Below are 15,782 nucleotides of genomic sequence, written 5' to 3'. Positions count from 1 at the left end.
GTCATGTCGAACTGACTCAAAGCCACTTTCGCATTTAAATCATCTTAATGCAGCCTGAGAGTGAACAGGGTATGCGACATGTCACTTTCAACGGCTCGTAACAGAACAGCATAATGAGTATGCAGACTTTCACCTTATTCACAATTAGTCCTTTTTCCTTGCTCTAAGCTCTCAGTGCTGAGTGCCAAGGGTAAGGCAGCAACTTCAAGTACCATTTCTGAAGTCTTTGGAACCCAGAATTAAGTAACTTAAGTACAGACTAAATGAATAGTACATTTATTGCAGTACTCGTATTTCACTTGAATTTTTAATTTTTCATTTAACTCTGGCAGTGCTCAGATTTATGCTCTCGCCTGAAATATTTACTCAAGGACTTTCTAGGTCATGAAAAATTTCAATAATTTTTTGAAGGATTTTTAAGGGTTAGCTGGAACCATGGTAAAGTTAACTATTACAGTTATTTAGCAGCTAACCCTTCTGAACTGGCCACAGCCAAACCAGGAAGACTTGGATCTGGGCTTGCAGCCTCATAATTGTGGCAAGTAAGGTGATATGGCCGCAGAGACCAAATGCAATTCACAAAGTCCTTCCTGCCTGAGCCTATGTGTACATCACCCCCAAGGGGGACACAACCCTGCAGCCTCCTTAACATTCTGTAAGTGATACATCCTGCCCCTACTGTCACAGGAGACATAAATCACACTCTGGAGGAAGCTCTTGTTACATTGCCTTGAGTGGAATGTTTTACTGAAAATGGGCCCGAAATGAGAAAGCTTCAACTGAGTGATAGTCAGAAACTGTTCTCCATTTAGCTTATAACCCAGGGTGTGATATAACTATTGTACGTGTAGCATAATGACATCATTGTGTGCTTAACTGTGATCCTGAAAGGGGGTGAGGGTGGGGAGTGAGGGTGAGGGTGGGGCATGGGGGAGGGGGGTGTCAGTGTGGTCATTCAGGATTATTGGAATGTTAGGTACACATAATCTTAACCCCAAAAGTTTTATATATCATATCGCCCAGCATGAAGTTTTAGACAACTGTCAGTAACTGCACTGTGTCTACAATAGGTATTAGAAAAAAAGAGAGTCAAACACATAAATACCAGGGGAGGTTGAAAGTTCTTGGCCTGAGGTACTATGAGCCATCTATTCCGCTTGTTATGTAAGTCGCTAATTGAGCACCTCTGTATCAATATATAATTAATATCAACGAACAGGAAACATCACCATGTCCGACGAATTTTCTATGACAGCCTCAGGCCGAGGGCTCCTCAGATGTCCCATAGAGAACGTTTATTAATCTGTTGATTTATCTGATTATTCATTAATACATTCTTCAAGAAGGTTTCATTTAAATACATGTATATGAGTCAACTGGAGCGACTGTGGTAAACTATCATACCCCTCTATGCTTGGTACACGTGTACCTGACAAACCCCATGACTTCAAGCTGTCAGAGGTGTGAGTTGGATCTGAGTGCATAACCTCACTGGTATAGGTCTGACAGCTGCAGCGCACTTTTAACCGTCTGCCAGCAAAGACCCCCCAGAAAGTATAGATATATTTGTCTATTATAAGCTGTGAACACCACTGTAATGTTTCTACTTTAAAAATTAAATGATTAAATCGGTCATTAGTATTTATTTAATTAATTTATTTCATTGGTGTTTTACACCATATTCAAGAATATTTCACTCATATGATGGCGGCCAGCATTATGGTGGGAGGCAGAGCCCAGGGGAAACTCACGACCATCCGCAGGTTGCTGCCAGACCTTCCAACGTATGGCCGGATGTCACTGTTTATCATATGGTGAGCGAAAACTGTGGTCAAAATAAAATAAGCTGCCCATTTTCAAGAGCTTGATCATCAGTGTTCCCATGAACGAGGTTTCATTGCATTTGGCTTGGTACATGTAGTAATGTTAAGATGTAAATGTAGAAAATTTCTTAATTTTTACATTAAACAGGCAAACTTCAGGCATGGATTGAAAAGGACTTCTCAAACTTAATCTCACAGACAGTATTATTTGGTGCAATTATTGCACAGAACCATTGACCGATAAAAAAAATAACAGAATTTTCAGATTTGACTTGATTTATTTATTTATTTAATTGGTGTTTTACGCCGTACTCAAGAATATTTCACTTATATGACGGCGGACAGCATTATGGTGGGAGGAAACCCAGCACAGCCCGGAGGAAACCCACGACCATCCGCAGGTTGCTGCCTGACCTTGCCACGTACGGCCGGAGAGGAAGCCAGCATGAGCTGGTCTTGAACTCACAACAACCGCACTGGAGAGAGGCTTCTGGGTCACTATGCTGCACTAACACGTTAACCGACAGAACCACGGAGGCCCCCAGATTTGACTTTGGCTATATACAAACTAAAACATGCCCAAAAGATGTTTATCAAAATCAGATAATATTTGGAGGAGTTTATGCATGGAAAGAAAGTATGGCTGCTAGACAGATCCAAACTATAATATCCTTTGCTTTTAACCAAAACATGTAACTATGAACTATAGAAGGAGGTCAGAGGTTCATCACCAAACACTGTCCCCAAGAATTCATTTTCAACACACATAACACTAATCTATGAAGCAGAGCTGGAGAATTTCTCTACAATTTATACAACCATGCCACATGTCTGCATACATCAGTTTTACAGATTCGTTTTTCGGTTAAACTGACAAGGGACAGAGACAAACATGACCTGCATATAATCATTACATGCAGCGATGTGTACCTGTTGACCCTTGGGGGAACGTTCGGCTCAAATTCCTTGTGCAACACTCTTAACTACACAACATTTTTTTCCTATACCAAAAGAGAAAGGCTTTCATTTTTAAACCATAACTTTGATAAATTCTTCTTAGAAATATCTGTAGGCCTACTGAACCATTTATCAAAAAAAGACAGAACATTAGCTCCACTAGCAAACAGGAGTTAAGGGGGGAAATGCTGCCTGTTCACACATACTAAGCACCGAGGCAATTATTAGCTCCACTAGCAATAGCAGTTAAGGAAAAATGCTGTCCTTTCTCTCATATTCAGCACAAGAAAAAATATCAGCTCCACCTGTAAATGTAGTTGCAAAGAAAAGCTCTTTTTCCTCATATATTTACGCAAAATGAAACGAATCACAACAGAAAATAAGAACTCAAACATATAAAAAAGATAGGGACAGCGAGAGAAAGAAGTAAATAAAAGATTGAAGCTACAATTCAAGGTAAAAAATTAACATGCCTGAAGACTTTTCTTTTTTAGTTTTGTGAGCTTTAGAGTACTGCAGTTAGACAAATGCCAAATTACCGACTGCAGGATGAAAAGAGATCAATAAAAGGTCTGGAAGCCATATAAAATTAGCTCCGTTTGTGAACCTGCCCGTGGACATGTGATGCGAAGAACAGATACCTTCAGATCCGAAGACACGCCACCTTCAAGGTATACAAGATTTACATTGAAAATTACTCACAAATATTCCATCCAAACTACCCACAGGCAAAGTCAGGGCAAATGCCAGATCAATTAGAGTATGGCCTTATTTTTGTTTTCACTTTCTCTTTGTTCTCTTGAAAATGTTATCAATAGCATACTTTGACGATTATCTGTGTCATTCCTCAAGCTACTGAGAATCATTCATGTATGATAACATGGTGATGTGACTACACGTTTTGCAACTATGCAAAGTCCTGTGGGAAGTATGCAAAAGTCTTGTGGCAAGTGTGCAAAGTCTTGTGGCAAGTGTGCAAAGTCTTGTGGCAAGTGAGCAAAGTCTTGTGGCAAGTGAGCAAAGTCTTGTGGCAAGTGTGCAAAGTCTTGTGGCAAATGTGCAAAAATTAGGAGCCAAACTGTGTATCATGTTATATTATAACAATGGTCAGTTAATTTGCAGTTATTTGCACAGCGGTTTACTTTTGACCACTTCCATTGCCCACGAAAAGAATTACCTTTGTTTCATTGAACATTCCCGTCAAAATCTTGATTTAGACAAAGAAAATTTCTCATAATCTATCATCTTGAGAAAGATACCATGAGCTGTTTTCATAGGTTCATGGATTTTCAAAATTTCATAATGTATTCAGGTAATTTTCACGGCTTTTCCAGAGTCAAAATTCACATTTTCCAGGATTTAATCAAACTTTAAAAAAATAATAATACTATGCAGTCTAATACATAAAATGATCTTATTAGGTAACCTTTCTCATGAACACAGCAGTGCATCATACAATTTCAAAGACGCTGTAAAAAAATTTTTTTCCAAGACAAAATCTGCGTGTAACATGTACATACAAATATTCTAAGATAATCCTAGACCATACCTGTGCCAAGCTGGTTCTCAATTTCCAGGCCTTTCCAGATGCATGCAAACACAAAATGGCACTTTAAATTTCAAGGCTTCTGACAGTTATCAAGGCCCCGACTCTGAATCCAGAGGCTATAGTGTAATATCTATAAACCTACCTGTGTGAGTGTTTTGTTCTATCTCTTTTTTTAACTCCAGGACACTTGTCAGCTTGATTTCTCTCCGCTTTGGTCCTGGTTCCACCGTATTTTCCTCTTCATCAATAATAATGTTCTCCATCTCGCTTTCTTTCTTAATTCTGAAACAAATGACCCAAATTTCCAATTGTGCAAAAAAGAACATTAAAATGTAATACTTCGACCAACATTTAGAACCAGCTCCTATTAATTAAATCCAATGCAGTCGCTGTGATTTCAAGTCCAGCCCATGGTGGCTTCCTCTCCGGTTGTAAATGGGAAGGTCTGACAGCAACCTGTAGATGGTCAAGGGTTTCCCCCGGGCTCAGCCTAATTTCCTCCCACCATAATGCTGGCTGCCGTAATTTAAGTGAAATGTTTTTGAGTATGTCGTAAAACACCACTCAAATAGATCAACAAATAAATAAATAAATAAATACTAATTAGACAAGTTTTCCGAAGACAAGTACATTAGGTATGGATGATTTAAAATTAATAAATACAGGTAATTCGCATGCTATAAATTACATTGTTGTCAGCTGGCAGTCTCTTCAGTTCACGTGCAAAGCAAGTACTTATGAAGTCATATCCCACTGAACTACCTTTTAAGAATCTAACCAATAAGACCAGTTAAACTGTGAAGCTCGTGAAGCTCACAAAAATACAAGATACACAAAAATAAACCTGCTGAGGTCCACGTCCTACTATCTAGCAATAACAAAATATGCATTTATTTATTCGATTGAAGTTTTACATCATAATATTCAATATGGTGTAAGAAACCTGGGCGAAACCTTCAACCATCTGCAGGCTGCTGGCAGGCCTTCTTATACAGGACCAGAGAGAAAGCGAACTTGAGCTGGATTCGAACTCGGAGCGATCACAATACTGAGAGGCTCCTGGGTTATTGTTCTACCCACAACCCACAATATTAACAAAAGAAGCAAATGTTCTATTTTTATATACATGTAAAGGTACACCATCAGCTCTTGAACACATTGCCATCAGGTAACATCCCTGGATAGGAAAGCTGTCAATCATGCACAGACAACTGTCCAATTATCCTATATCATTATCCGGAGAAAGGTGAACAGCCGTGGAACAATGACAGATGAGCAGGATGTATGTGAAATCCAAAGCCAAACTTCTGAGCTATCATTTACAATTTTTTGAAGTTATTGTCTGAGGATAAAGTTAAAAGGTGAATGTTCACAATGGTCATATTGTTTTACATATATGCACAAAGACGAACACAAGTTCCAGCCGTTTGGATGACTAATTTAGCACGGCTTCTTGTACAAGTAGATGATCAATGGATAGAGGAGCACAGTATCAAGATATCAAGTTGTCATTAATACACATTAAGATAGAGGAGCACGGTATCAAGATATCAAGTTGTCATTAATACACATTAAGATAGAGGAGCAAGGGCTACAGACACATATCAAGTGGCCCGATTTTTCCGGTAGATGCATTTCACGTTGCCAGCTTTCCAGTTTTGTCTTGTGATAAGGTTCCAGATACACATCCAATATTTTATCAGTTCTGAATTTTGTTTCATGCCTAATCTTTACACCAAAGCTGAAGTCAGTCAAAGTTCCCGTTAAGATGTGATAACAGCTGATGTTTCTGCGATGAACAATAGGATGTTAACGGATGAGAAAGCCGTGTCAGATGAATGAGCTTCATGTGTCAATCTGTTTTCTATTTATTAACGTCACTGATGTTTAACGCAATGGCAGCTAGTCTTACGGATCGAGGAAACCAAAGTTAAGGGTTGTAAACAAGATGCCATTATTTGTTTTCTCAAAAACATAACACATAAATATTAAGGAACCCTGTACCCAGGTGGTTAGTGTGCTTGCACAGGACAATGACCCGGGAGCCTCTAATCAGTGCAACCATAATGAGTGAAAGTCCAGCTCAAGCTGGCTTCCTCTCCAGTCTTATGTGGTGGGCCAGTATTAACCCTGCGAATGGTCGTGGGTTTCCCCCAGGCTCTGCCTGGTTTCCACCCACCATAATGCTGGCTGCCACTGTGCAAGTGAAATATTCTCGAGTATCGTAAAAAATACCAATCAAATAAATAGACATGAATATTTGTAGAAAAATTTTTTTTTTTACCACTGCATTATGAAAGTATTAAGGGGAATCTCCCTGTTCGTGATGTGATGGCGTTCATCTAATTTAAAATAAAATTTTAGGCTAAAACATGCCGTGACAAAGGTGTTAATTTTATTAATGTTTTATATCCATGGGTAAACTTTCATTATCACCATACTTCCTGAAAAGGTGACAAAGTTTCAGTTTAAATCTCATTTTTCCCAGTATGAAAGGATGTAAAAGTCAAAAAGGCAGAGGTTCTATCAGCTGGGTATTCCTGTTGGTTGCTTATGTTTTTGATAGCCTAAGGAAAATAGATTTGCGGACAATTTTGCTTGGAGCTTTGAATGTTAGTGACTTGGTCACATTCATTAGGTTAACCTTATAAAAGGTGTTCATACCTTGGGGTATTAGTACTCCTCTCCCCAGGGCTTATTTCCATGAACTCGTCACACCCACCCTGTGACGACACGGACTGGCTGGTAGACGCCGCCGGCTTCAGGAAGAATGCATCCAGCTTCTGCTCTTTACTGTCCGTTCTCACCATGCTGTGGGCATACACTTTCGCTAGAAACAAGAAAACAAAGCCATGGAGACAACCAGATGTCCATTAGTAAACTGAGCAACTCAGAGGCCAACTGACAATGAAATTATCATATATTACAAACCTGACAAACTTTCCCACATATCAATGTGATTCACACGATTTGCCCGATCTCACTGCCCGGGGGTGACTTGACAACAAAAACACAGTCCATGACACTTGAGGATGTCTGTGTTGTTTGGCATTCGATGAATCAGATCAGATGTCTTCCACAAGTATGGTGACCATACAAACAAGGATTCACACACATTGATTTACGAACTGATATTGGATTCGTAAAATCGAGTTTAAAAATGAATTTTCTGGTCGGAAACTGAATATTTTTCTCCGAATCGCTGCGACCTCTGAATCGGAGCGGTCCACCCATAGCTATAATGAGACAACTTGCAGAACAAGCCCTTTTTAACTCCACACAAGTGATGCACAGTAAACTGGAGGATCTTAGATTTCTTTATCTGCCTTAATTGCTGGTGATCATGTGATTGGACACACAAAGCGATTAGCCTCATGGGTGTGAAAGTCTAGCTGATAAAGCCACAGTGGACACTGAAACCAGGAAATAATCAGACCTTGATGCGGGTCAAACTATAATGGCTTTCTTATCAAATTATCTGTTTTGCCTGGCCACTGTTTTTGACTGCACCTTAAGTTTTATCTTCATTTTCTTTTATTTGCCAAATAATAGCCTGTATAACGCTGCAAATGTCACGTTAACCTATCTTGTCTCTTACATTTAATGTGGCATGTTGTTGTAGTTTCACAGAGATTGCATCGGCTTTGTCATGCTTTCTCCCACCATTATGCTGGCTGTTGCTGAATAAGTGAAATGTTCTTGCTTGCGGCAAAAAAAAAAAAACAGCAATCAAATAAATAAATAAATGAAGTAAATATTTAACTACAGTATCTCCACCTGTCAAATAATAGGAATTCAAATTAAGAGTCAACTGTGCAGGAATCCTGGCAAAGTCTACACACTCAGTCAGGACGAGTACAATGACATACGGTATCACCTGGATCATACAACGACAACATTATGTTTTATACAAGCAAGAACTATTCTGTTAGCCAGGGGCCCACATGGGAGATCAAGCACTAGATAACTCCTCTGTACAACAAGTTTACCTTGTGGGCCCTAGAGGCCCTACCGAGTTCCTAAACAGATTAGCGATCCTTAATAGTATAACTTAAAATGTCAAGTGGTCTCTAGTGCAATGACTTAATGACACTGAGCATCAAAGCTGAACGATTCCCCATTGTCAGTGCCAGAAGGTTTATAGTATCTGCTACAATTACAGGGCCCAGCAAATTACTGTAAATGTATGAGTGAGTGCTCGAGTGCTTGGGGTTTAACGTCGCACTTAACAATTTTTCAGTGATATGATGAAGAAGGCATCCTTAGAGTGCATGTTATGTGTCCCCTTTTTGCAGGACGGATTTCCACCACTCTTTTATCTAGTGTTGCTTCACTGAGACGCATTACTGAAGGCAAGTAAGACCTCCTGGCCAAGCCATTATACTGATATGGGACACTATCACCTTCTTGCGACGAAGTTACAACTTTCTCTTTTAAGGTCTTAGGTGTGACTCAACCCAGGGTTGACCCTGGATCTACTGCTCCCGAAGCAGACGCTCTGCCAACTTTGCTATCGGGCAAGTAAAAAATTTGTAAATGACAGTCATGTTTCAGCCATCATCACATTTGAATTCTGCTTCCATATTTACAGATTTTTATTCAACCTTTATCAACATTTCTAACTCTTTCCACAAAGTTCACATACCCTGCACTGCACACAGCATTCAATTATACAATGCGCGTGGTTGCCATCATGTAAGTGAAACATGCCATAAAAAAAAACACCAATGAAATATTTATTTATTTATTATTATGCTGCACTCAAAAATATTTCACTTATACGACGGCAGCGAGCATTATGGTGGGAGGAAACCAGGCAGAGCAAAGGGGGGAACCCATGACCACCCGCAGTTTGCTGGCAGACCTTCCCATGTACAGCCCGAGAGGAAGCCAGCATTAGGTAACCTTGAATTCAGTGACTGCATTGGTGAGAGGCTGCTGGGTTATCACGCCGCACTGGTGTGCTAACCCCTTCTGCCACAGAGCCCCCCACCCCCACCCCCCTTTCCAATAAAATAAAATAAAATAAACAAATGAATGAATACAATGAGTACAATGTAACATTCTCCCTAACAGTTTACTCTGTGCCACATGGACATCCGCTAACCCACCTTGTCATTCACAATCAAGCAATGTCTCAAATTAAATGATATATCTTACCTGCTTCAGGCTGGTTGCTAGAACCCTGGACAACATCATTCAATAAAGGAGCTGCACTGGGTAACAGAGTCTGAAAACAACAGAAAACAATACCTGTACTGTGTTCGTTTTGGTTGATGAATTAATTGCACTAACCAATATTCAGATTTGTGCGTGTACATTTGTCTATCGTCGTATTATCTCCGTGATCAGTTGGCCATGTTCCCAGCTTGAAACTTCCTGATTAATGTATTTCTGAAAGGTAAGCTGGGAAGAATGAAACAGATCTCAGAGCTAATTGTCCATACACATGTATCCATTTTGTGCATGTATCATACATATATGTACCCCAAATTTCGGTAAAGAAAAATATTATCTGATCTGCATGATATTTTATAAATCCTGTAAACGTAAGATTTCATTGTATAAGATCTCACTGTGAAAGATCTCACTGTGAAAGATCTCACTGTGAAAGATCTCACTAAGATCTCACTGAAGATCTCACTGTGTAAGATCACACTGTGTAAGATTTCATTGTGTAAGATCTCACTGTGTAAGATGTCATCAAATCTGTATATCTGTTTTCACGTTGCACCTGAAGTTACACTTTACTAGACAAATTCGTGCAGAATTTATGGTGCATCTGCAGGTTTTTGTCGATGTTTGTATACTGGTATAAACTGTATGAGAAAGCAATATCTCAACAATAAACTGTATGAGAAAGCAATATCTCAACAAGGCACACATGTAATACGTAATACATAATAAATTTATTTATTTATTTGGTGCTTTACACTGTGCTCAAGAATATTTCACTTATACAACTGCAACCGTTACCAGCATTAAGGTGGGAGGAAACTGGGCAGATCCCAGGGGAACCCATGACTATCCCCAGTTTGCTGGCAGACCTTCCCTTGAACAGCGGAAGAATAACAAATCCATGAAGTTCTCACAGTCTAATATGTGTCAAAGAATTATTATACATCAATTTTTAATCTTGCAAATGAATGGTATTTGGTGTGAGAATATATATTGAAATAAATTGTTTAGTTTACTACTGTTTGGGATATTCTCTTAATTACATTAGAAGATGAAGAAAAATATGGAATATACATATAAAAAAAGCCTCACAATTTGATTGTAACATCACACCAGGTGTGTCATTACAATTCTCTATGTACACCTGCATAACGACTAATAGCAATTAGACAACATCAAAGCACTGTATCCATATGACCAGCTTCCTAACAAAATCATAATCTCATGTCCCGAATCACACCAGGTGTGCCAAAGCAATTCTCTATGTACATATGTATACTGACTGATAACAATTAGACAACATCAAAACACTGTATCAATATGATCAGCTTGATAAAATCATAATTTGATGTCCCGAATCACACCAGGTGTGCCGATGCAGTTCTCTATGTACATATGTATACTGACTCATAACAATTAGACAACATGAAAACATTGGGTATTTATCAATATTTGAGGAACAAATTGATACAGAGGAACCTGGATTTCAGTAGGGCCGTACACAAACGGGTGCAGGCCCTGGTACCTTGCACAGAGAGTTTGCATTCCCTTTCTTTTTAAGTGTTAGCTCGACAGGGGACATGGATTTCTCTACACATGCAAAACTGACTGCAGCTGTAGTAATAACTGGAAAATTCTTGAGTATGGCTGCCAACAGCCATCAAATATAGACTCATCAACTGTTGATTATTTTGACAGGTGCTTTAATGCGGTCAGGAATTACAATTAAAGGCCATTTACCGGGGTGTGCGTCACATGAATATTCATACACGGTATACGTTTGGTGTACACCTGGTTTTAATACAAACCTTCAAAGACACTTCAGCGTAAAAAAAACCTGGGTGTTTTAAAAACAAGGTGAAATTATACAGAATAGTCCAAATAGTCCTTGTGAGTTCGTCCTGCTCATGATAGCTTCCTCTTCAGCCATACAAAGGAAGATCTGCCAGCAACCTGTGGATGGTCATGGGTTCCCCCGGGCTATGCCCACTTTCCTACCGCCATAATGCTGGCCGATGTCGTATATATAAATAATTTTTATTCTTGAGTACAACGTAAAACACCAATATAAAAAAAAAATAAATAAATAAAACCGTTCTTGTACAGCATATTTTCAGGAGACCACAGAACTAAAATTTGTCATTGTTATACTTTTACAGTTTTGAATGGTATGATATATGTCAGGATAGAACTCACAATGTTCACCATGCACGGATACCCGACTAGAAATTGGGTGCAAACAATTCTGTTCTTACAAATGCTTTTGACATTCCAGCGTTTTTGAGCCCTACTTGATTATATCATATTTGCCAGACTCATAAGGCATATTATCACATCACACTGAAAAATTTTTACGGAAACGGCTGAAAATTTTGTTTCTGAAGGCTCTTCAGTGACAGGAGTTTAATCATTTTGAACAATTATGTTGACACTATTACAGACGATTTCTTTCGTATCCTTTTTTCTTTCTACCTTTTTCCTCTATGAAATGCATGGAGTCACACTTTCATTTATTTATTTGATTGGTGTTTTATAGCCTACTAAAGAATATTTCACTTATCCGACGGCAGACATCATTATATACTGTGGGAGGAAACCGGGTGAAACCCATGACCATCAGCAGGTTGCTGTCAGGCCTTCCCATGTACAACGGGAGAGGAAGCCTGCATGAGCTGGAGTTGAACTCATAGCAACGGCATTGGTGAAAGGCTAAGAAGCACTTTTAGAGATAGTGTTTACATAAAAGTGGATTGATGGTAAAGACTACAAAAATACATATAGGCTAATTTGCGAGGGTACCAAACAAATTATTGATTCATGAGAACTGACAGACATATATGTATACCTATATCTAGAATCTACATTGATATCCTTCAGTCAAACCATTGAGCAGCCAGATGCTGAATAAGCACTGGAATTTAATTCTCTGTTTTATTTATTAACCAAATGAGGTAAAAATTATCCCCAATTGTTGGATTTCAAAAGTGAAACCGAAAGATTTTAGAGTTTCTTGGGTATGATTCAATATGACAATGTACAGTCTTACACTAATTCCTCAACCTTTTCACATATGAAAGATCAACTTTCCGTGCAAATTATTCACTTTTTTAAAAATTTGACATTGGTTAGAATGGCCAATTTCAGGGCTTAATTCACAAAAAGATACAATTTTATCAGCAAACACAGAGTAATGCCTGAATATTCCTGAATATAAACATCTTGCAAACATGCGAAAAGGTTGAAGAACTACAGTATCATTAGCAGATGGGGAGAAGCCGCAAAAATAAACAAAAAAAATTGAATTTGTGCGATACCAATTACAGAATGACACACGTCTGACTGCCCTTACAGAAAATGCCTTCGTAACGCCCAGATGAACACAGTAGTTAGGTATGACTATAATGGGCGTGGGTAGATGGGTGTATTCCTTTCATTGGTGTTCAATTATATTTATCATTATTTCTGATTTGCAGATCATTATACGTTTGTCCCCAGGTTTTCGTGTGGGGGAGGAAAACATATAATACTGACTATTATGTGCTGTAAGTGGCATATTCGGACATTAAAGGGAGGCCATAAAAACAACGGGATCTTAATTGTAAAATACTGGGTACTCACACACTAAAGATTTCAAATTTCCAGGAGATTTCTAAGCTAAATTATATCGCAAGCCTAAAAGTATAAATACCATATTTTTCAGGCTACTGGGATTAGTTATCCCCGAGTGATACAAGCTTCAGATAAGGTATTAAAAAATACACTGTACGTAGAACTTTTTACATATCAGGGATTAATACAAATTCAGGAATAATTCTCACCATCAACTTTAGGTGTTAAGGGTGTTGGTTTTTTTTCTTTGGAAAAACTGAATACGCAACAACATACATACGTACTCCAAATACTGTAATAGTATCCCTGGACTTGATTGTTATTTTGTCCTACGATAGTTATGTCAGGTGAAATGATTCACCTTGTATTGGGTAGTGCGAGGCTGCACCATCTGAATCTGTATGGCCACAATATTAATTGTGGAAACAGCCAGGATCTCGCTCGTTGAGAACCAAGTCTCATTCATAAAAATTAAAGGTGGTAAAATATGTCAAATACTCAAAACAAATTCAGAGCAGAATTCATCTATCAATGCTCCACTATCCGATATCTGGCAACGGGCCATTTGCCAATTTGCAACCACAAATGCCATAACGGGCCATTTGCCAATTTGCAACCACAAATGCCATAACGGGCCATTTGCCAATTTGCAACCACAAATGCCCTAATGGGCCATTTGCCAATTTGCAACTACAAATGCCCTAATAGGCCATTTGCAATTTGCAACCACAAATGCCCTAATGGGCCATTTGCCAATTTGCAACCACAAATGCCCTAATGGGGGACCAATTTCCTACAGTACATACTCTCCAGATTTGCACACCTCTCTGGAGGAGGGGGCATTTTTTTTTACACCTGTGAGGTGGCGATGATTGAAGCAAGACCTTTAACCATTACTCCGTAAGGAATGGATTAGCACCCACAATGACACAACCTATCACTTTCTATCACAACATCATAGTGTCTTTTATAGGACGTCATCATGGTGAGGTAGGAATTAAAGGAACATTTGATGTCAACAAAATGACGTCAAGGTCCTGCAGCCAGGCGTTTGACAGCTAGGTTCCCACTGTTTGAACAGTGGTGGGTGAGGGGGTTGGGGGGAATATAATATGAAAATTAAGTGAAGGTTTGTGTGCTTGATAAGTTAAATCTGCATTTACAAGTTTTTATTCAAGGTACATGATCCAGGTTAAGCACCGCTTAACTGTAAAGTACACAGTGCTTAAAAAGCTAACTGGTACTCTTTTTTCCCAAAATATACGGTACTGCACTAAAATTTAGCCCCCTGTGAATCCACAGGACCTTTGCCCAAAATCTGTGGATTATGAAATGAAATTTAAAAAGAAACAAAATATTTAAATTTTTGCACAATACTGTAATTCTTCAAGCTTTTGGCATGTGTGCAAAGTGCTTTATATTCAAGTGAATTCTGATGGCATTATTCTGTATGTGTAGACTGAATAAATATCTATTTTTAATGAAGCCCTGACATTGGCCAATCCAACCAATGTATTTCTGTCTCACAAAATACACTTAAAAACATACATAAATTGCACCGAAACTTGCGTCAAAAGTTGAGGAAATAGGGTAGTTTGAATTAAGCCTTCTGTAAATCCAGCATACACGCAAAATATATTTCCATCCTACAGCAGTTTTAACATTGGAGTTATCGATTTCTGGAACAGTGCAAGTAACAGACTGACTATAGACAGATAGTGCTGTCGTAAAATAACAAACAGTTAGCAAACCACTGTAAATTTACTTAGGGTGTACATGAAAGGCTCCCAGTAACAATTCATTTTCAAAGTACATTGTAAACAGCCATATCGCGATCAACAAAGAAGAATAATCGTGCAAAAAAATTAGCTTTATTTTCAAAAGTAATGTCTCAGCTTTAAACATCAAAAGCCACTTTTGCCTATGACCAAATCACATTTAATTTTTATCTTCCCACCCCGACCCCCACATATTTCTGTCTGAAAAGAAACCCAGATACTTTTTGGGGCGATAATCCAAAAAGATAAAAGCATCACAAGTTTGATATCTTCTGAAGACATGAAAATGTTCCAAGCACTCCGCACAATTTGATGCAACCTTAAATTTCGCATTTATTAAACCTTTTAGTGCCCAGGCCAATAATATTTTGGTAAAAACAAATAAAAAATTTAAAACTAATAGATACTTAGCAGACTGAGTCAGGAAAGCAAAGAAAAAACAAATCACTCATGTCAATAAACTACTGTCCTATATAGTCACAGAAAAATAAATTAATTATACTTTGAAATTAAATCATTTATCTAAACTTAAAAAAAGCTCTGTGCATAAAGACGTATGTGCAATGGTAATAGAAGACAAAGATAGCTATGTGTCAGTTACATTAAAGAACTCTTGAAGCCTTTAAAGATTAAAGAACTATGTCCACAGCTGTATGAAAAAACATGAAAGATCTTTTTCTGATGTATTAAAGTTCTACAAAACTATTTCTATTTTACACCACACCTAAAAATCAAATAATTCCTGCAGGACAGGTCCTAGATTTTTATTATATACATATTGTTATGTGCACGACTGCCGTCAGCTTCTAAATTTAGCTTGCCACTGTTTACATACGCTGAGTTCAGAGCCTGCTGCCTGCCTCTACCTTAGAATGTTCCAGAGTACGC

General features: G+C 38.4%; 1 protein-coding gene across 1 annotated transcript in view; it reads right to left on the bottom strand.

The window, feature by feature from the left end:
- LOC135477461 (DNA mismatch repair protein Mlh1-like) overlaps positions 1-15,782 on the bottom strand; it is an 82,140-nt gene that overhangs the window by 44,960 nt on the left and 21,398 nt on the right. Inside the window, 3 exon segments of the mRNA XM_064757577.1 lie at positions 4,472-4,611; positions 6,994-7,159; positions 9,490-9,559. Of these exon segments, the coding sequence (XP_064613647.1) occupies positions 4,472-4,611; positions 6,994-7,139 (286 nt within the window). The 5' untranslated portion in view covers positions 7,140-7,159; positions 9,490-9,559.

This window comes from Liolophura sinensis, chromosome 11, assembly GCF_032854445.1.
Source record: "Liolophura sinensis isolate JHLJ2023 chromosome 11, CUHK_Ljap_v2, whole genome shotgun sequence".
Lineage (NCBI taxonomy): Eukaryota > Metazoa > Mollusca > Polyplacophora > Chitonida > Chitonidae > Liolophura > Liolophura sinensis.
The sequence above is the reverse complement of the archived record's forward strand: the minus strand, read 5'-3'. Positions and strand labels throughout refer to the sequence as shown.